This window comes from Anneissia japonica, unplaced genomic scaffold (genome assembly GCF_011630105.1).
Source record: "Anneissia japonica isolate Jap-2015-1 unplaced genomic scaffold, ASM1163010v1 scaffold287840_len1291095_cov163, whole genome shotgun sequence".
Lineage (NCBI taxonomy): Eukaryota > Metazoa > Echinodermata > Crinoidea > Comatulida > Comatulidae > Anneissia > Anneissia japonica.
Genome location: NW_022728493.1, coordinates 1253855 through 1276456, shown reverse-complemented (window position 1 = coordinate 1276456; position 22602 = coordinate 1253855). Strand labels below are relative to the sequence as shown.

At 33.9% G+C, this 22602-nt stretch overlaps 1 protein-coding gene across 1 annotated transcript in view; it reads right to left on the bottom strand.

Moving 5' to 3' along the window:
* Positions 1-1195: 1195 nt before the first annotated feature.
* LOC117114132 (U5 small nuclear ribonucleoprotein 200 kDa helicase-like) overlaps positions 1196-22602 on the bottom strand; it is a 36300-nt gene continuing 14893 nt past the window's right edge. Inside the window, exons 17-40 of the mRNA XM_033257683.1 lie at positions 22316-22501; positions 21417-21578; positions 20366-20647; positions 18994-19146; positions 18516-18596; positions 17960-18043; positions 17453-17559; positions 16946-17308; positions 15941-16041; positions 14958-15131; positions 13944-14104; positions 13047-13274; positions 11836-12267; positions 11095-11297; positions 10670-10743; positions 10284-10363; positions 9551-9698; positions 9047-9211; positions 6147-6268; positions 5718-5861; positions 5333-5509; positions 4470-4630; positions 4184-4265; positions 1196-3291 (exon numbers count right to left, since the gene is read on the bottom strand). Of these exons, the coding sequence (XP_033113574.1) occupies positions 3037-3291; positions 4184-4265; positions 4470-4630; positions 5333-5509; positions 5718-5861; positions 6147-6268; positions 9047-9211; positions 9551-9698; positions 10284-10363; positions 10670-10743; positions 11095-11297; positions 11836-12267; positions 13047-13274; positions 13944-14104; positions 14958-15131; positions 15941-16041; positions 16946-17308; positions 17453-17559; positions 17960-18043; positions 18516-18596; positions 18994-19146; positions 20366-20647; positions 21417-21578; positions 22316-22501 (4125 nt within the window). The 3' untranslated portion in view covers positions 1196-3036. The remainder of the gene's footprint in view (positions 3292-4183; positions 4266-4469; positions 4631-5332; positions 5510-5717; positions 5862-6146; positions 6269-9046; positions 9212-9550; positions 9699-10283; positions 10364-10669; positions 10744-11094; positions 11298-11835; positions 12268-13046; positions 13275-13943; positions 14105-14957; positions 15132-15940; positions 16042-16945; positions 17309-17452; positions 17560-17959; positions 18044-18515; positions 18597-18993; positions 19147-20365; positions 20648-21416; positions 21579-22315; positions 22502-22602) is intronic.

Sequence of the window (22602 nt, the reverse complement as noted above, 5' to 3'; positions counted from 1 at the left end):
CATTTGTAATTATGGCACCTGTACCTATGTGGTTAGCAATGGCACTCAGACTTTAAATTTGAATATATTTTTCTTTGTTAAATATAAAGAGTTTAAACCACGAAATTCTTCAATGGTTCAACCATCATTACAAGTGAAAGCAACTACACTTCTAACACAGTCGAATCCGCCAAAGTCGACTCTGTTTAAGTCGAAAATTCGCGTCAGTCCCAATTCATTCCTATGTATTACTGTGTAAATTGTTTGTTTAGTTTTCGTGGGGTGTTTTGCAGACAGACATGTGCTTCGGCTGTGATGACGTCAGATCGCCCAAAGTTTTATAGTGCGTGAACAGTAACAAGCTCGGTGTATTAATCAAGAATGTTTTAATTGTTAAAAACAAATATATAAAACAAAACAAATAAGAAACCCTCATGGTATATTTTAGAGTCAAATCTAAATAAACCTAACAAATTATATTTTATTCTCTACAAATTTCCTCCGTAATTAAATTAGCAACATGTTTTAAAAAGCGTATTGAGTTCAAAGAATGAATGAATGAGGTGCATTTGAAATTTACACCGACGAATCTAACGAATTTGAATTAGACGTCTACTGAAAAGAATAACCAGTAGAAACTTGCTTTGTTAACCAACAAAAAGTTTGCTGGTGTGTCGTATTAATCAACAGATAATCTCCATGGCAATGCGAGTACAGCTAAGCGTCTAGTATGCTTGTCGTTAAAAGATATCTATTAAACTATCGTCTGGTTTTTCGAGTGAGTGTTACCGTCCTGAATTGGACAAATCGTCCGAGATTTAGAATAGGGAGTTCATGTTTTCGGAGAGTATTTTATTAAAAGAAGAATAGGAATGACTTTGGGACTTAAGAAAATATTCGGTTTTGCGTGAAATTTGATTTTGTGGGCATTGAGTGCAAATAGTATTGTTCTATGTTAATTTTTTTTTTCGAAAATGTGCAAGTCAAAATCTGTATAACTCGAACTTTTTATGCCAGTCCCATTAGATTCGACTGTAGTTAGAGAGTAATAGAAGGATAAGGTGATCTCGGGGAGTCTCCTACAGAAACTGGGGATAAGCACCTGTCCTTATGAGGTTTATTGGCTCCCCATATGAATTTCTCTTTTTTTTTTTACTTAAAATTAGTATAAAAACAAATTGCAAAATTTTTAAAATGTAAGATACATTACACAAACTACAAATCAAAATGTATTTATTTAATTGCAATATGCTCAACTACATATATACACACTGTGAATTCTTCACATTAATATGGATTCAATAGTTTATATATTTAGTCACTCGTATTGAAAATGGTACTGAAAAAGTACTAGTTCTTATTTCCAATGGTGTAATGCCTATGGGCTCTTGGGGAACGAAGCCCCAGGCCCTCAGTCCAAAGGGCCCATCCTGCTAATACACAGCACTCTCCTAACGGAGCACTGACACTAGGTCCAATTATACCTCCTGACTGTCCTACGTGGACTTGCATGACAATCTTCTTTTATACAATATCAATTTCCGACTCAAAAATTCCAAAGCCAGGCTCCAATACAAACTAAAATGTAAATACTGTACTAAAATAAGGAAGGGCTATTAGAATACACAGAGAATACAAATCAAATTATTGGACTATAACAGGCTACGGTATTGTTGATATTGTACTGTAAGGGGCCCCTTGGAAACTTTTGTGACATTCATAATCAATTACTAAGAAGCATATGGCCGCCAACACTTTCTTGCCCCTGGGCCTCGCCATTACGCCACTGCTTATTTCTTTCATTCAAATTTACTGAATTTTTAAAAGGGTATAATTGTTCAAGTATTTTATATTTTTATGCTAATGGTTTTGTTTTCTCAAATAATCCTTATTACAGCAGATAAAAAAGAGAAATTAAATACAATGTAAACTAGTAACACTAATACATATTTTTATTTTAAATTAGTATAAATAGAATGCACAGTTGAGTCTACAGACAATTTTTGTATGTGCTGCACCTTGTCTGTGAAATGAACTTCGACTGCAATCCCCCACTCACCCTTTGAACCAAGCTATGTCTCAAATTTACTATTTTGTTTAACCTTCAATCATTAAACTATATAGAATGTAGCTGTTTTTGCAAGTTTTTGGCCTGCACTAATCTTTCTATTAGAATCAGTCTACAGTACAACAAAAATAAACTGTATGTAAAACTTGCAAAACATATTAGCTCCTACACTGACATTTTTATAGAAAAAAATATCTATTATTTGATTTTAATAAAAGCAACTTTAAAATCCAGACTAACACATGTTTCACGTTCAAGAATTTTTCAAATAACCAAACATGATCACAAGCAACATCATATAACCTCTTATTGAATGAGTCCACATAAACATATTTTAATGGACTTAATATTTGGAAATTTCAGTTAGCCTCTACTAAATTCAAAATAAAGTTTAGAGAATGCATTTTAGAAAACAGCATTTAAGAAATTTAAATAACTTGTAATTATGGTAGACATTGCTTCAATTATTTTGTAGTTTGTAAACTTGTCTACATTTATAAAGTAACTCAGGGAATCTGCAAGCTCACCATTTTTGCATTGTTTGTTTTGCATGAATGATTGATTGATGTAAACATCCTAGGAACTCTATTATTGATTGGCTGTAAACAAATTCACATTGAGTCTATAATACATGGTTCGTGCTAAAGAATGGTATGTTTTATTTGTGATTAATTTTTAATAAGTAGTTTACTGTATGTTGCGAGGCCATCTTATTGGCTTATGTTTCCTCAGTTCCCGGCACTTGTTATTATGATTCTGTAGCGAATACAAATGAATAAACAAAATGAAGTAAAGTGTGTTATTAAATCAATTTCACAATGAGCCATTTTAATATTAATTTTGGATTAAAAAGCAAATCATGATATGCAAGGCCTTTATTAGCTTTGAAAATGAAAATCATGCTTATAATTACAGTAAAAATTTACAATTATTGAAATGTTGAATCCAATACTTTAATCTCAATCCAAAAGATCCGTCAATTCTTGTACTTAATCCTCTTCAGAGCTGTCATCGCTATCACTGCCACTAACTGGTTCCCTGACATCCACTGTGAATTTATACTCTTGATCGCATCCCATGTAAGCGTCACTCATGAAATAGATAGTGTATGTGTGTGATCCAGTAGAGGGCGCCACGAAGTCCAGCTTGACCTTGGCCTTCTGTTGTAAGGTCAATCGTTTGATGGAGATAAGACTGTTTGATTTGGTGTCTCCGATCACAACCCACCAGCCTTCTTCACGTTTCTACAGAGAGAAAAATTAAAACTCCTTAAAAATTTATACAATTTGATAATTTTGGTAATGTTAATCACTCATTTGTGATATGATGTTGAAAGTATATGAATGAGATACTTAAGATACCTGTCAATATTTTTCTGTAAAAACATCCCTAAGGAGAAAACCTTTCTGTCCCAAGGCATCGCATGTACCATATTTATTGTTTTGGTGTTAAATGGATATGTATATACTCAGACAAATCTCCCTTAATTTAACTGTAAATGTGAAACTACAAGTTCAAGGTACATTTATTCATAATGGTACAACATAGTATACAATACATGATACATAAGTATTAAATGAATTTTATTGCTGTCAAAATGTGTTATTGCGTGATCATAACTGTACAGTATTCATCCCAACCAGGTTACAAAAAAGTGCAATTCTACTGGAGTAGAACATTAATAGAATGTGTTGAGAATGATGTTGCTTCCATCAGATTTGTTTAGTCACTTTGGGGGCAGGAGAACATCAGGGCATTCATTTGATTGTGGCGTTCATTCCAAATGAGGCTCTAAAAATTTGATAATCCCAACAAAAAACATTGGGTCCAAGCCAGACTAGCCCAAAAATATGTGTATGATGGTTTGAAAGTAAGAGGTTTAATTAATATATTTTATTCGTTAACTATACATTTTAGCTCTGGTTTTACCACTTTAGCAGAAAAAATATATGTTTGGGGTGAGCGATAAATGACAATTATCTCTAGGCTTAAGTCATAGTTAAACAAACAAAAATATCGGATTTTAGGCAGAGCATTTTTTAGTCTATTATTCTTGTATTCCCAAGCAATAAACTGCACCTACAGTCAGACATGTCTTGCTGTGGGAATGAATAAGCAACATAATTATATGCTTACCTGGGGGAAGAATGGAGCAATCACAGGGCCTGTGATCTCATCCTCTCGCTCAAGTGTAACCATGACAACAACTGGTGAACCACTGACAGAATAAAAACGAAATATTTACACATAAGCAGTGAACTACAAAACAAATTTTAATAAATTTAAAGTATAATAAAGAAAAAATTCAACAGTCATCTTCATTGTTATATAAGTCAGAATCAAAATTAAAATTATAAGTCATCATCAAATTATACCTCCATCAAAATTATATTCTACAAGCCACAATGAGACATATGCCTACCTCTCTAAGTTGTTTTTATCTTGGACATCATACGTCAGTTCTATGTTGGGGTAACGGTTACAGAATCTGGCCACATCGGCCATCTGGGCGTCAGACAAGCGAAGCAGCTCATTACGCTCATCATTCTCCATCTCCATAATGTCAAAGATGCTTTCAATATTCTTAAAGGAATAAGACAGAAATATTTAATCAAACATATACAGATAATTTACATAACATACTTAATATGCTCAAAAGCAATCGTGACTTATACTAGATTCAAACAAGACAAAATATTACACAGGATACAGGATGCATGATAAGAAATAATGAGCAAGAATCCCCTGCTACATTGAATAGCACTTACCCCAACCCCTGCTATATTGCATGCATACATTCCCTGCTATATTGTATAGCATGCATCCCTGCTACATTGCATAGCACTTACCCCAACCCCTGCTATATTATATTGCATGCATACATTCCCTGCTATATTGTATAGCATGCATCCCTGCTACATTGCATAGCACTTACCCCAACCCCTGCTATATTGCATGCATACATTCCCTGCTATATTGTATAGCATGCATCCCCTGCTACATTGCATAGCATGCACTCCCTTCTACATTGCACAGCATGCACCCCTGTTACAATGCATACATCCCCTGCTACAATGCATACATCCTCTGCTACATTACAAACACCCCCTTCAAAATTGCATAGCATGCATTCTCTGCTACATTGTATAGCATGCATCCCCTGCAAAATTGCATAGCATACATCCTCTGCTACAATGCATAGCATGTATCCCCTGCTACATTGCATCCATGTGAAGGCGCACATAAGAGTAGCATGCACTCCATGTCACTAGATATGGTACTTACATGTTCAGTGCAGCGCTTCACCAAGTCAGCATTGAAGTGTGGCAGTTGCTTCAGATAGGAATCTTTGTTCCACATTGCTTGAGTTACCATCTGCGCAAGCTCCATGGCGGCCAGGGCTGGCGATAGCCAGCCGTTGCTACTCAGTACATCCACACAAGCTTGGATCAAACGAAGGGCCTATTCAAGGCAAAGAAAAAGAGGAAATGTTTACACCAAAAATTAAAAATTATATCAGAATAACCTGTAATAAATATAATAAAGGAAATACAATTAACTGACATTAAAAACTAAAAATCATTTACTAAAACAATAGCCTCCATTCAAAAAACACGCTCTTTTTCTAAGCTAACTATACTAGGGAAGAGTATTAAAGAGTATCACTTACTTTTCCTAGTATATCCTCTGTGTCTGACTGTAGCTCGGCTGACAGCTGCATTCTAGACAAATGGGCCTGTAGCAGCAGGTTGGTCTTGATATGCGGGTTATTGTACTTGGCATTGGGTATCTTGTTAATGACCTTCTGCGCTAACTGTATGGGTAAAATAGAATAAACAAAGTATTAATTTATATGAGATAATGAAAATTAATTAGGATCAGGATAATTAGTTTAATACTATGATCAGATTATCTCATCCACTTGACAGTACAGAAACTGGGGATAAATATTATATCTGTGAAGCTTATAGCGTAACTGGGTGCACCTGACATATATATATACAAAACATGAGGATAAGTACAACATACAGACATTGATAGTTAAGATGGTGGAAATGAAATAATGAAGATGAATTTAAAGAATAAGGCAACTATGTACCTGACGAAGCACCGAGTCTTCATGATGCCGGATGGGTATCCTGTCGTACTCAGCAGCTTCTGAGATGATCTCTATCAGTCCTCTGATCTTAGTCTTATTGTTAAGTGACATACTAAACAATTCTGAAATATACAAATAACATTTAAATATTAGCCACTTTAGTCACCAAATGTAAAAAAAATGGATAAAACTGTATAATAGTACAACTATTACAACCACAAATTGTGATGAAAAAACCAAAAGACATGTATTTTTTCCCACACTGCACTGAATACTTAGTATGCCTAATTTTTTTTTTTATTTATTTATTTATTTCGGTATAAAACATAAATATACAATAAGCAGCAAAAGCTGAAAGAATTGCATTTACAGAATTATTGAAATATACAGTACATTAAAATTGTGACCTGCTACGACGGTTGGGCTGTAAAGTCGCACCGTCGTGTAATGAGAAAAATGCCTATTAAGCTGGAATAGGTCGAAATACGTGTATTTTTTGGAAAATGAGTTTTTGGTAGAATAATAAAGTAATACCTTTGATTTCACTATTTACTAAGTTTGGACCTAATATTCCTACTATAAAGCACAAAATAATGCCATTTTTTGAGGACACTCCATAGAAACTGGATGAAAACTGGCAGTAAACGCGAGCAAAATCGATCAAAACAGACCGCTCTTCTATGCGCCATATTTCGCTATGCAAGCCTGAACTGTGACCTAAATCGTGTTAAAATCATTAATAGAAATATATAAAATACTCTGATTGGTCAATCTTTGCTAATAAGGTGAATTTGAGCTTGTTTTATCCAATAGAAAACAGCCTCTGTAATGTAAACATTGGTTTCTAAGGCCATAAAATATTGAACGTGATTGGCTGAGACTGATCACCTGATTGAGAGACCCACCCTGATTGGTCACATTACGTTGTTTACATCAAGCGAACGTGGAAGTAGTATTGCAAGCAGCATGTACCGTCATGGCTTCGAATCGAAATAAAGTTTGAGATAATGAAACAGAAAGGAGATTTGCATTTGCCTTAAATAGGGCAAAATGTTTGAATCTCACTGTCGATGATTTTGTAGGCTAAGTGACAAATATTTTGAAGAAGGAACGACGTCGGAGCCAAAAAGAGAAGGACGATTTTAGCGACGATCATCATGATGGAGGACAGACGATCGGGCCCACAAGACGATCAAGCCGAGACGATCGGGCCCAATTTTGAATAGGGACTGGCTATACGTACAGCGGCTGTGTATACATGATTTAAAAAGCTCGTTTTTTAAAAAGAATCAATTTTGCGGTCTTTTGTTCGTGATTCTTTGCACAGTGTGGACGCATTATTTGACGATTTGATATTAAAACACATTTACTATTGTATATCTATGCTGTGCGTATAGCCTTGTCCTTTTGAATATGGGCATGTTCGTCCTGAAAATGGGCCCGATCGTCCTGGGCTCGATCGTCTCGTGGGCCCGATTGTCTTTAGGCAAATTGAATATTGGGCCCGATCGTCTGTTGGCAAAATTTCCAAAACTTTATTGGCTTGCCTAGGTCAATTTCGGCTGCGCCACGCCAAATGTTCATTCTCTGCCTATGACACTCTTATAATAGAATTGGCTTGCTAACTTAAAAGTAATAGTTCAACCGCTTGACTGCTACTCTATTTTGCACATCTTACCCCCCCCCCACCCAACCGCCAGGAAAAGCTTCACACTTCCCCTCCCCCACCACACTATTCCCACATTAAACACACAGCTATCTCCTTATATTATTGGTTGTAATCACTCCAGGTTCCAAGAAGGCAGCAATAGTTTAAAGAAACCACATGCGTAAATAATTACTATTGCTTGATTAAAATATGACGTCATTTCAAAATGACCTCCATCTCCCCTTCCCCGGGGTATGACTTTGAAATTTGGCATGCTGAGACATGAAAGTGGTAGTTCAACTTCCTGATTGCTACTGAAATTCTCACATCTTATCCACTGCCCAACTGCAACACGCACTGTTACCCTCACCCCACCCCCAGTCACACACTGTCACATCCCCTACCCCCATTCTCAACATCTACAAGTATTTCCTCATATTCCTTGGTTGTAAATATCATTCTAGGGTTTTCTAAGAGGACAGCTATAGTTCAAAAAACCACATGAGACAATAATATCCATTTTGTATAGTTATAATATGACGTCATTTTAAAATGGCTGCCATTCCCCTCCCCCGGGGGTATGACTTTGAAATATTTAGTACTTGTTCCTCTACCTTTGCACAACGTCTGTGCAAAATTTGGTTTTGGTAGGCCTACAAGAAGTACTAGTTGCTAAGGTATATTATTGGTATACACTTGCAATATCCTTCAAATTTAAGTATGGTTAATTTCATTAGCCTTTTTCTCAAAACTTCAAATTTTTATTTCTGGAAGTTAGTAATTATTCAAATGGCCGTAGAATTGCTTCTAGATTTCCGATTGAAATGGTTTAATCACCATTTTAAATCTCGTAATGTGTTCTATAAGACTATAGCAAAATCTAATTTTTGACTAGGTACGAGTTTACAGCCATTTCGTGGTAGCAGGTCACAATTATTAACAGGCAATATTTAAAAAAACATCAATATAACAAATTAAGATTCAAGACATAAAAAAAGAGTCCACTAAAAAAAAACAGAACAGTTAAAAACACATTAGAAAAATAATAAAAGCAAATACAAATAAATTAAAATTGCACATACAAAGGCCAAGGAGAACAAACTCATGATCAGTATGCTATAATATTGAGTTTCTTAAATATATTAAATTATAAATAGTTTACTGTTGGATTGTAAATAATAAAATGTTAATAACAATAAGGTTGCAAACATATAACACATAATGTAAAAAGCTTCTCTGCAAGTCTACCTACCAATAGTTGTGTAGTTGATGTAGTAGTAGGCTGCGATCATGCCAAGGTTCAATGGGCTTATATCCATTTCCTCCTCAATGCTGATACACTTGGACTGCTCTAGGTTATGTAACATGTTCTCTACCAACTCAGACATGTGGTCAGAGAGATGACGATGGGTTACACCTACATCAAAGATAATCATTCATTACTCACGATTTTTAAATACATTTTGAGATTTGAAAAAAAACCCCCAAAAACATGACATGACAACCATTCGTCTGTATACCAGCTATAAGAAGTTGGTAACCTTCGTTAGATTACTAAGTCTAGTTGGTACACCCTTTTAGATTACTTAGTCAAGTTGGAATACTTCCTTACATTAATTACAGTTACAGTTGGCATACTCTCTTTGATTACTGGGTTAAGTTGGTATAAAAATATCATAACCAGAAAAAATTAAAAAAATATATTATTTAATAGATGAAAAAAAAATGCTTTATTCTAAAAATAATATTTGGTTACCTTGGAGATTGTAGTAATTGGGGTTCTGTGTCATCCGCCTGTAGATAAAGGTCCAGGTCAAATAGTCCACAGCATCCTGCTTGTTCTCAATCGTCTTGGTAACAACCTCTGCATTGAAGTGGTCATGAAGACAGTGGTCGAGATGAGACTTAATTTAAAAGTGGTAAAATAAAAAACTTATTAAAATCATTTACAATTTAAATTTATTTTTTATTCAAATTAAAATTTTGCACTACCTTGTAGCAAACATTTAATGTAAATGAGTTCAGTGTATACATGCAATTACACTTCTTCCATTACTACGGTAAGATAACAGCTTATTTCTATTTTTAGCAATGGCAGGCAAGTCTCAATTAGAAATAGGAGTTATTTTTAAGTCAAACAGAATACATAAATAGTATTACTATATATTTTATTAATATTACCATAATAATTATCATTATTGTTATTACTGTCATCATTATTACCATCATCATTACTGGTACTGGTAGCAGCACGAGCATTTATATTGCGCCTTTTCCTTTTGGTCACAAAGCGCACCCTAATAAAACCACGTCTTCCGCAAGGTCAGCGCTTTAAAAGTATCACCATACTATTAATATTATTGTTGTCATTATAAGTCGTCATTCACATTATTAATTATATTTACATTATTTTTACTACTATTAATATTAAAATCATTATCATCATTATTAATGAGGCAACTATTGATAAATGTTTTTGCAATGCTTACTTCTACTGGTAAAGGTTCGTACAAAAACTTCTTGTAGAAGTCCTTCTTTGATCCCTGACATAAGATCACACATTTTCCAACTGAAATAATAAATAACACAAAATTAAACTAAAAAAACATGGCATATATTCATTCAGTTTTTAAAACTGCCTTTTAAAGCGGTACAATATGCTATTTAAACATCCAAAATAGTTACAAAGATCAATCAATTATTATAAGTATATCAACATTTTTCCACAATCTAAATTACAGACCTACAGCACATTCTTTTTATATTGTTGTTTTCAAGTACTATAACATTGTGTTTGTAAATATGAATATTTTATGTCTAGGGAACCAGTTTGAGGGCGATTAATTTGTTATCTACATAAGTTATTATGACTTACTTTCGTTTTCCACATCTGGTCTGTTAGCCCGGCCTACCATTTGTAGAACATCGGTTATTGGATAATCCACATAACTGAAAGAATAAAATAATTTCTTTTATAAATTGGAGTTACACCAACACTGTCTTCTCTTACTGTGGTTAACATGTTTTCCATCCGTCAACAAATTCAGGATTTTCTTTTTTCCTAATAAAAAAATTCAACTCACTTATTCTCATAATTTATAGAGGATCACAACAAATATTTCCATGTTGTGGTACCTCGGTCAGATGAGAATAAATAAAATGAGAACTTAAAAAAGTGTTGATTACAAGCTGGGTGCTAACAAAGCTAACAGCCAGCTAGATATTCTATTCATGAAAAATGCATCAAAAATTTTTCTTGTACTTAAGTTCTTTTAGAAAAATACATAAATCCCAACTTACGCATGAATTTTTCCATTGTAGTATTGTGTGTCCATTACAACGACTAGATGAGCAGACATAGTCATTCCCCAGGCCATGTTCCTTGCAGCAACAACGAGCTGAATGGCACCGGCTGTGAACAGCTGTTCAACAACCTTCTTCTCCATCTCAGTTAAGCCCTCGTGGATGTAGGCAATACCATTTTCTAACATTTCTTTTAACGTCTGCCAGAAAATAAATTGGAATGGTCAAACAAGTTATTAAAACAAATTATAAAATATCAGAATTTAATGGTGGCACACTGAAGGAATGTGATAGACCATCAGGTCTTTGGCGAGTCAAATGGCCGAGCGGTTAAAGCAGAGGCACTGCAACATAAAGCCATAATACCAGTGCTGTTTCAAACGACATGGCTTGCCTATGTTCTGGTGGTTTAACAAGCCTTACTAGACATAAAAACTGTAAGTCCAGTATACACAAATTTGGCCCATGTGCACTTTAAAACCCCAGTACATCTTTTGAGACGGGTAAGGGGTTACTCCGGTGTACTGTTCCATACATTCCCAATTGCGGACGAAAGTAGCTGGTACCAGTTTACCGGGTAGCTCAGACACTTACAGGAGAAGCAATTTAATGTATGAGCTAGTCCAGACCTCGAACACTTTTGAGACTTTGGCATAAAGCGTTACTTAATTCAACTACATTACATTACGTTATATTTAACACCCTGCTTTTAAGTAAATCACACATAATTTAACTCACTTCATCAGTTACTTTACTGAGGTGGCCACTGAGATCTTCTTTTGGAACATGCAGGAATCGACTCTCTTCAGCATCATCAGCAGAAGCGTAGGTGAGCAGGTCCACTGCAGTAAGACGCGTTTGTTTGCGGGATGGCACAAACACGATTATCGGTTTATTCAGCGAATGCTTGATGATAGCATTGTATGTCGGTTTCACCATCGCGATGAGCCGAGATGCTGTGTGAGTGATGTTGAATCCCTGTATGTGTAGTTCCAAAGGTGTGGGTCGCACATTGGGGTGAAAGTTGAAAGTATTGTTGGCATTGCAGCCGAGCCACTGAGCAACGTCTTTAGCATTGGCAAGCGATGAACTGAGGGCAACAATTCGGATGTTACGCTCTATTTGAGATGAGATATAACGCATTCTGGAGCAAATAACTTCAAGAACAGGCTGCGAAATTAATCAAAACCAAACGATATTAATAATTAATAATTGTAACAATGTACTATAGGTATGTCTAATTTTAGGGGCTTTGTAGGGCTTAAATATGTTTTTATTGTTAGTGTCAGGAAATTTTATGGTTCTGTTTCATTTTTGTTCTAGTAAAGCACAAAGAGGCAATTGTATTACATTATGTGGTGTATATGACTAAAATTATTATTCAGAAGTCCCAAGTTGGAGATCTGATCTGGGAGATCTGTTGGCCATAGTGATTTCCATTGTCAGCTGACTTCTGAAAGACTAATACCCTATTCAGACTACACTTGGTTGCGATGTAATTGGTGGTAATCCAAAAACTGATTACTCCCTATTGCAATCAACGAACACATTCAGACCAACACAAACATTACATTCTAGGGCCAGGCCTCCGGTGGCTAGGCCTATGTTGACTGACCTCAGCCAAACAGTGCCTGTGGAACTCGTTGTGATTCATTGTGATCGGATTCCGTGGTAATCGGGGGTAATAAAGATTGTAGCACCCAATCGCAACGGGTAACAATTGCAATGTCGATTACATATCGCCTACTACTGGTGAGATTTCACACACAATTTTACTTTGCGATTGGGTGCGATTGGGTGTCGCAATTGCTACAACCGATCGCAATGCGATGCTAGTCTGAATGGGGTATAACTGATAATACAGTAGCAAAAACATGCAAGTATCATGTATTTGCCAGAGACTAATAAGGTTAAAGGAACAAACCATGTACACCAAAAATACATCTTACCCCATTATCGCCACCAGTTAACTGTAGTTCGTCAACAATAAACAAGTTCACATTCTGAACATTTTTCCTCTGTTTCCATCGTCTGGACAACACGTCCCATTTCTCTGGGGTGCTGATGATTATGTTGCCCTTGGCAAGAAGCTTTAAATCAGTGCTGGTCTCCCCTGTCAGCAGAACCACTTTCTTTCCCAACAACATCTGGAACTTTGCATGCCATTCCTGGTGGACCTGAAAGTATAAAGCAAAGGAACTCAATGATGGATCAAAATACTAATTAAAAAGTAAAAGGTGATAATGATAATATATATGTGGTAGCTTTGCAAAATGGCCAAAAAAAAAAAATTATTTCATAATTCATATTTTTTTCCCCTTTAAAAGCATAAATTGCTGATGGCAGGAGTTTTTTAGAAATGTCTGGTGGATATTGTGCTTAAAAATATCATAATTATTCTGTAGAAGTTTAAGTCCAATTCAGCTTTCTAGCATCTTATTGATGTTTTTTTCATAATAGCGTAATTCCGACAAGGGGAGTCATTAACTTTGTAAATCAAAATTTACCAAAACAATGATTCAAAATAAAGTATCCTAGACTGTAGATAGATATATAAGAGCAATTTTTTTTTTTTTCAAAATTATGCTATTACGAAAAAACATCAAGAAGATGCAAGAAACCAAATTTCTACAGAAATATAAAAAAGTGTAGTGTTATCCCACATTTATCATAATTATTATAAATAACTTTTTCAAAAACCATGGATCTTTGTGCTTACAGTTATGATATTAATAGCTTATATATCTATATAGCATTTTTATATAGCCACAGATATTAAACCCATATACATAGGCAATACTAAATTGCATCAAAGTTTCTGTGCATCAAGACATCCATAATCTTACCTGTTCTGCCAGCTCATCCATGGGTGTAACATACACACACCTGCTGTCAGGGTTCTGCATCAACATCCTCAAGATGGCGCACTCTCCAATGATGGTCTTTCCGCTACCGGTTGGAGCACCAACAAACACATTTTCATCACCATTGTACACAGCATTAAACACTACCAAGAAAACATTAGAAAAACATTTAAAAACAACTCTTTGCCATTTTTCAAGGTGGCTGTCAAAAGAGGGCATATTATTATACATGATTGTTTTAATCCATTATAGAGTTCATTGTAAAGGCTAGATCCTGAGTTTATAATAATGTTATACTTGCTGGCTTTAAACAAAAAACATTAATTTGAAATGTTACTAAATTTCAGGTATTATATTATAATTTTTACACAAAATATCTTCTGAATGAGTTATGTAAAACAATTTCAATTTGATACCTTCCTGAAAATATATGTATCAAGTCATATTTTTGGTTAAGTGTTGTATATTTCAAAATAGCAAAGGTTCTGAGTTTATTTACATAGAGTAGTATCATTTTTAGGCACTCTTGTATTTTCAAAATTGATAGAAAAACCAACATAAAATTTAGTAGCTGTATATTTTTAGAGGCAATTTCCAGACATCTGAATGATCTTACTCTGTTTGTTATTTTACAGACTTGGATTCAAAGAACAAAACAAAGCCTATAATGTCATCTACCTATTAATTTTTGTGTCTATGCCCCCTCGGGTTCCAAGAAACTATGTTATGATCTGGCAATTAAAGATGGCAGAAATGATAAATCCGGCGGCGGTGCATGATGGGTCATGTGTCATCGTAAGTACCTTGTTACTGTACAAAAGTCATAAAAAATTTCCTGATACGAATCTTATGTGGATACCTTATTAGTAAACATGATATAGTAAGGCAGTATAGGACATAGACACACGCTATCACTGGGAGCCTCTTTTTCTTAGAAGGTACCAAAAGGCTCATTGTGATAGTTATCAATATTACATGACAACACAGTTTGTTTACCTTGGGTTTGAATTGGATTGAAGACACTAAACTTGCTAGAGTACAAGGTCTCAAATGAAGCATTCCTCAAAGCCGAGACCGGCAAGGCTTGCAGATCCAACAACTCTGTGGGAGGAGGGTTCTTCTCCGGTAGGATCAGGTGACGGAATGACACCGGAAGCTGGGTCTCGGAGCCTGAGTAAAAAAATGCAAATTATATTATTTGTAATTTCAATTCTGTTTAAAATAGCATCACATCAGCACCATCGATAAATTTTAAGCTGCTGCTGCTGTTTATGAGCTGTAGATAAGCTGGGATTAAATTGTATTAATACAATTTACTTTATATTTGTTTGGTTACGTAAAATCAGTAATTTTGAAACATTTTGAGTTTAAAAGTGATCTGTGGTAAATATAATAATATATTTTAGATCTCATCTTTAATTGATGGCTTTACACTGACATTTATAGTAATGCTAAGGAATAATACTAATAATTATAACAACAAATAAAATAAAAATAATTACAATATGTATTATACATTAATCAAACCAAATTAAACATTCAAGAATATTTCTTCATATAACTAATTCTAAAATAATAGAACATCATGTAAAACACAATATTAGTATTTAAATCTTAAAAAAGTATAGTTTCATATTATTTGGAATATTATCTAAATATTAAAAGTTAACTTAAACATTCAAGAATATTTCTTCATATAACTAATTCTAAATTAACAGAACATCATGTAAAACAAAATATTAGTATTTAAATCATAACATAGTATAGTTTCATATTATTTGTAATATTATCTAAATATTAAAAGTTAACTTAAACATTCAAGAATATTTCTTCATATAACTAATTCTAAATTAATAGAACATCATGTAAAACAAAATATTAGTATTTGAATCATAATATAGTATAGTTTCATATTATTTGTAATATTATCTAAATATTAAAAGTTAACTTCAAAATGAATGAAAAAAATGAAGACTTACCTATCCATCTATCAGATACAACTCGAATGAAGTACTGCGGGGGTAACGGCTCAAAGACTGGTACAAAGAACTTGATAATGTGCTCATCTTTTGCGAATTTACTGCAAAAATCATACATAAGTATAATTTTAAAAAGCTTCAAATTACCATAAAAAATCATATATTATACAGGAATAATTGAATACAGAATACAGAATTCATCAAACATGGGCTAACCAAATAGCTACTAGAATAATTCTGGTGGTCATTTTTACAGTGCACCAGTGCCAATCTCACCTCTACATTAATTAAAGCCTAATGATATTATACAACAACAATTTTCCACTGACCCATTCAGTAGCCATTGTGTTCTTAACTACAGGAATAGATCATTGAGACACTGATTTTAAGATTTGTCAAGTGAACTGAGTACAGGTCTCAAGATAAGGTACGTCCTGAGGTCTGCTCTTTTGTTGCTTGGTTACTGTTCCTCCTTTTATTACACAACCAACCAATGAAATGATAGTTTGCAGTTTAATATCAGGAGGAAGTAGACGTCTTGTCAAAACATTATGTAATACAAGATCAAATTTCTCAAGTGATATAAAACTCTGATGTCAAAGTGACCTTCATCATTTCACATCACTGACTTTGAACTTTGGCCATTATAGCAAATTCTGTTCTTTATACCCATATTATATTTATCATTCATATTATATATAGTCAATGGATTTCTTTCATCAGTTTTAAATTCTATATGATTCAATACAAAACTACATTATTTTATGCTTTATGTTATTAATTAGTATTTGAATGTAATACTATACATGTTTTGCTGAAATATGAGCTTTAATTTTGAAATTGCATTTTTATAAATGTCTATCTTATTTATTTTTTGGTTATTATATTATTCTAATGGAAGTTTAATACTTTATAGCAGATAACCACAGAATTATAAACATTTCAACAAGCATTAAGGAATTTTGTGGTATCGAAATGAATTATGGTTGACAAAGCCAATGTTACCTTTTCAGTAGGAAGTATTCGTGATGAAGAATGATTTCACTATCAACATCTTCCACAAATATCCAGAATGCTTCCGAGTTGCCGTGCACTTTGTCATCCCACTGGAAATCTGGCGTGATGGTCAACTCGACACGCAGAGTGGAACGCGTAATTGGCTGAATGTGTGAGGACAAGTCAAGCTTTGGAAACTGGTGAACAAACTTGTGGATCGTTTTGCTCATCTTTGGCATGCGTATCAGCTCCCCAATTTCGTTTGGTCCGAGATCATAGAATCTTTCCCACGGGAAGTTCTTCTTCTCAATCTTTTTCACAACTTCATCCGGAATCTTTTTAAATTGACGGAGAGGAATCATTGACTGCCACCTGTGATGGAAATTAGAACATTTATAAGAAGCTAGAATCTGGAGGCTATTCAATTAGGAAACAGTGTCTGGTTTTAAATGAAGGCCAATTTTAAAAGCAAAAGATAATATATAGAGGGCAGCAAACAGTTTTGTATTCACTTACATTCTTTTGTCAACCATCTTGGCAAGAGCTAGTGTCTTGTCAGCCAGCTGGGCCCAGCCTCTATGTAGCACAATCTCATATATAGCTCGTACCAACCGGCCTGCCGACTAAAATGGGAAAATAAAATTAAATAGTCAAAATCATAATAATTGTTAGGCTATTATTAAGATAAACATTTTTGTTCAATTAATCTACATAGCTATTAACTTATTATCTAAATTTAGGTAAAAGCAATCGAGGTCTTTTTTTCAAGCTAAAACATCAAGGTAAAACATGAGAAGTGGCTTGATCAGGCCAAACTTTACACCTTATGTTAATACCATTTTCCACACTAGGCCTTATAAGCAATATTTGCTTAATTGCTTGGCCTTTTTGCTTGGGAGATAACTAAATGTGTATAGTAGATGGTTGATATTAACAAAATTCTTTTTGTTGTTTTGTTCCGGTAAATTTTTTAAGCTGAAACATTAATTCACATGGGGCTACAAAAACTAAAAGCCTGCTTACCTGTGTAACATATACCATGTCAGCCACAAGTGCAAAGCCATCTAACTTCAGCTGGGAAATATATGCCTGAAGAAGTACATTCACCTGTAAGTAAAAAGATGATACAATTGAAGAAGCAAGTCCTCAACAATCCTATCACATTATTAGACATCTATGATCTATGTGCATATTCGGGAACAACCGTCATAGTAACAACAACTGTCATAGTAACAACAACCGAAATAGTAACAACTAAAACGCCCTCTCTCAATTACAATTACTTTTTATGCTTCCTTTTACATCAACGCTTCTATTCGTTACGCGTAGAATGGCGGAGAACACTATCCTGCTATTATAAAATCTTTGGTAATATCAATTTTCAGCAGCAACTCATTATAATATTATGTAACAGTTTCATTATAAAATATTTCACATGCGTCTTCAATATTATGAACATCTAAATTCCATTCTTATCTTTCAAGCGGAAATTAACTCTATGAATTTCTCCTGAAAAAAAAACTTCTTATATACGAAAACATAAATTTAATTTGGTATATGGATAAAAGTGATAGCCCACCTTAGCACTAGGTTCCTCAATGCTTTCTTTGACAGGTATTGGCACTCTCTCTAGAAGTTTGTTCAACTCAAGTTTCTCTTCCTAAAGAGTCATAGAAAAAATTGTTATTGAAAATTTTATTAAGCATTCAAACAGTCCTGAGGTTGCATGCAGGTCACACATATAAACATTAAATCACTGTTTGCATTGTAAATATTAAAATAGTAAATAAAGACAATATTAATACTCCATTTTTGGTGATATTTTTTCATTATAATGTAATAATCAAATATTTTTTAATTCTTATGTTGAATAAAATGAGTATATGAATTTTATAATAAAATAATGTACAAAAAAAATCTACCTTTATAATCATATTAGATTTATTTGTTTTCATTTTCTTAAATTGTATAAAATAATGGTACACGTATGTAATTTTTTTTTAGTTTCCAATTATATCTTTTAGCAAATAAATAAAATTATAATGGCATGAATTTACCTCTCTGACAGTGATGTTACGGAACTCCGATGAGAGGGAGAACACTCGAAAGAGTTCTATCTCACTCAGCGTTTGCTTCAGCAGGCTGTTGTACGTGGACATACTTTCATGGGTACAATAGTAATGGCTAGCAATACGACCAAGCTCAGTAACCTAGGAAACAAAATATACACAAACATTTAATACACCAATAAAATATGCACAAACATTTAATACACCAATAAAATATGCACAAACATTTAATACACCAATAAAATATGCACAAACATTTAATACACCAATAAAATATGCACAAACATTTAATACACAAATAAAATATGCAACATTAAAACGAAACTAAAAATGTGAGCTATTATGACAAAATGAGTCTTGTGATACACCAGGTCAATTTTATTTATTCAAGAGAATATATCTGGAGTGATACTTTGACAAAAATCGAGTTTCAATTTTTCTGATAAGTTTATTATGTATATTTCACACTAGCAAAAGTTCTCAGTTAAGTTACCTAATGTAATTTTTGTAAAAAACACATTTTGTAAAGCTTTCTTTCAGAATTGATAGGAAAATCAACACACACAATTTATCAGTTGTTTATCTTTAGAGGCAATTTTCTCTTAAGTATTTTTTTTAGACATCTGAGCTTTATTAATAATGATTCTACTCTTTTTACACTTACTCTAGAAACATGATTCAAAGACCAAAATGAAGCTTATATATCAATAACTTATTTTTCGTACCACAAGACTCATTTTGTCACGACAGCTCACAAATGCTCAAATGATATAAGGCTGTCTCAGAAGTTTTGGGTTAAAGCACACTTGTATAACTTTGTTTGCCATTACTGATGAGAAGAGGAGGGGATTGCAATTAAATCAAGTTTGTAGAAATTCAGGCATGAATGAAAAAGAATTTCAGTGGATTTTGGACTAAGGGATTCATCTTATTCTGATGTCTCAAAGGTCCAATTGGCTGATTTGCGAACAGACTTTTATGTTGATAGGTCATACACTATAGTAATTAACTATATGAATCATTCAGCACACACAAATAAATAAAATAAATAACAATAATAATAATAGTAATAATATTTTAACATTTATATAGCACTCCTTACCGGAGAAAAAAAAAAAATAAATAAATGCAACGATGAGGATGATATCAACACATACATAATGATAATCAAGATTTAAAAATGAATTAAAAATAAAAATATTTAAACCAAAAAAATGATAGGCTATAAATGACAAAAGGGACATTTAATGGTATTTACCATTTGCTAAAATTGCTAGTTTTTGAAAGTTTTCCTCATCAATGAAAGATGAAATATTATTGCCTTTAAACAAATTATAGCAAATAATTTCAAAACAATTACCTGAAAATTGCCAGACTTTTTGTCGTATTTAATAAGGTTGTTCTTGTCGAGGATAGAAGCAGCCGTATGGATGAGATCAATACGTCGCTGTTCCAAGTACTCATCTCGCTCCTGGTCATCGCCATCTACCCCATACAGCGCTGGTGACCGCATCATACGGATGTACAGATAGGTGTAGCCAAGCCAATTAACAGCGTCACGCATCGTCTGAATTGTGCCAAGCACCACCTCTGCGTTTAGGTTGTCTGCTAATTTAGAGATAAACTGGCTCTCTACTGGCAGCTACAAAAAAGATATATATTTAATTGTTGTCTTGAAATATCATCACAGAAAGCTTGTAACAACACGTTCTTCAACAACGCCATAGACAGCCACAAGTTAAGCAAAACAACAACATAAGAGTAAGCAATAAACATTCAATATCCAACAAGTCATTGCTAATTATTTAATTACGTAGTTGTATGGGTCATGGTAGAAGCATCCTTATTGCAGCCCACAGGCAATGCAAATTCTAACAGCCCCCACAAGGTATACAAAGAATACTTGTATCACCAAATCATCATGCCTAACCTAGACCAGAGCGGATCCTTTCTAGGGCCTGCTCTTATAGTCATATCTGCAAAAATCAGAAGAAGAAGGTGTAAAAATTTGAATATATACAATACAATTTAAATTTAATACTTGATGCTATTTTCTTTTGTTCTCATTTATGGCCCCAGAAGAACACCTCCTTTTAACTTTGAACTATTTACTAATTCAAGAACAAAGCTGGTAAAAAACCATGAAAACCCAGTCCCAAAATGTTCTATAATTGCAGTGAAGACCAAATCATGAGGAAAATCTCAACTGACGAACACATAATTTGGAGCCCCAAGTGGCAAAATTTGCACTATAAACAGATGTGTATTAGGAATGCTAAACCTGGCATATGAACCTGTTAGCTAAGCACAATTTGCTTGTGTACGGTGGGCTTTATGTGCTATTGTACCAGACACAAACTTTATATTATAGAAAAATCATTATTATTATTATTTGCAGTTATTTAGTTTACCTGTTGATTAAGTAGCGAGAGGTAGTATTGTAACTCCCCATGGCTGGTGATCAAAATTCCTTCTCCTTTGGTGTCGTACTGCGGCCGACCTGCACGACCCAACATCTGAAGGATATCCAACGGGCCAAGCTCAACCCAGCGACCTTTATCAGGACTGTACACCTGATGAAATATAAAAATAAATAGAAGTTAAAAATCTTATGTCTTGATAGTGATATTCCTTTAACATTATCAGCCTTGTAGAATTTCATTCCCAATACCTTATCTATTTGGTCTTACCAGTATGCGCTTTTACCTGCCAATAAAATCACAGCTGATACTATCAACTGAGAAAATCCTGGGACAGAGTTAAGGACAGTGGAATTGAAAAACAGGTCCCTTAATAACCAATGCACATGCCCAATCTAGTTCCATTAATTTTTCTGTCATTGAGTGCAATGCGAAGAATATTTTCATTCAATTAAAGATTGACTGTTTTATTCATTTTATAATACACTTTTAAAATTGATCCTTGTCATTTGATATTTTATGAAAAATAAACTTCATAACTTTGCCTTCACCTAAATTTCTTCCAATTAGTAAGTTTAAACACAAACAAAAAACTTTAATACAGTTCAGTTCCATTTTTCCAACAATATTTGACATTTTAGGAAAAAAAAAGTTAGGTCTATCTTTCCTAAGCATGGAACATTCTATCTTCTTTCAACCAATGAAAACATTGTATTAGGTGAAGGCATGCAACGTGACAAAATGAATAGAACAAAAAAATGCATGGATGGAACTAAATTTTTATGAGTGACGAAATGGTGTAAGTAACCAATGTCACCAATTGGATGAGTGATCCCACCACTGCTTATTACTTTACAAAACTTCATCTCTTCCTTAATTAAAATTCTTACTTGTGTTCCTTTAATAATGACAGTATGAGCTGGAAGGTTGACACCCCAGGCAAGCGTCGCTGTCGACACCAGAACCTGAATGTGCCTGTCAGCAAACAGATCTTCAACCAAGGACCTATCAAGCCTGTTCATCCCGGCATGATGGATGGCAAATCCATAAGGAAGGAGATCCTTTAATTCAAGATTCTGCATTGAAAGAAAAAAATATTTGTGTCAAAAATATAATGAAAGCAGCCTCAAATAAGGCCAAAAAAAAAAAAAAAATTCTTGTGTTGGCCACGTTTTGG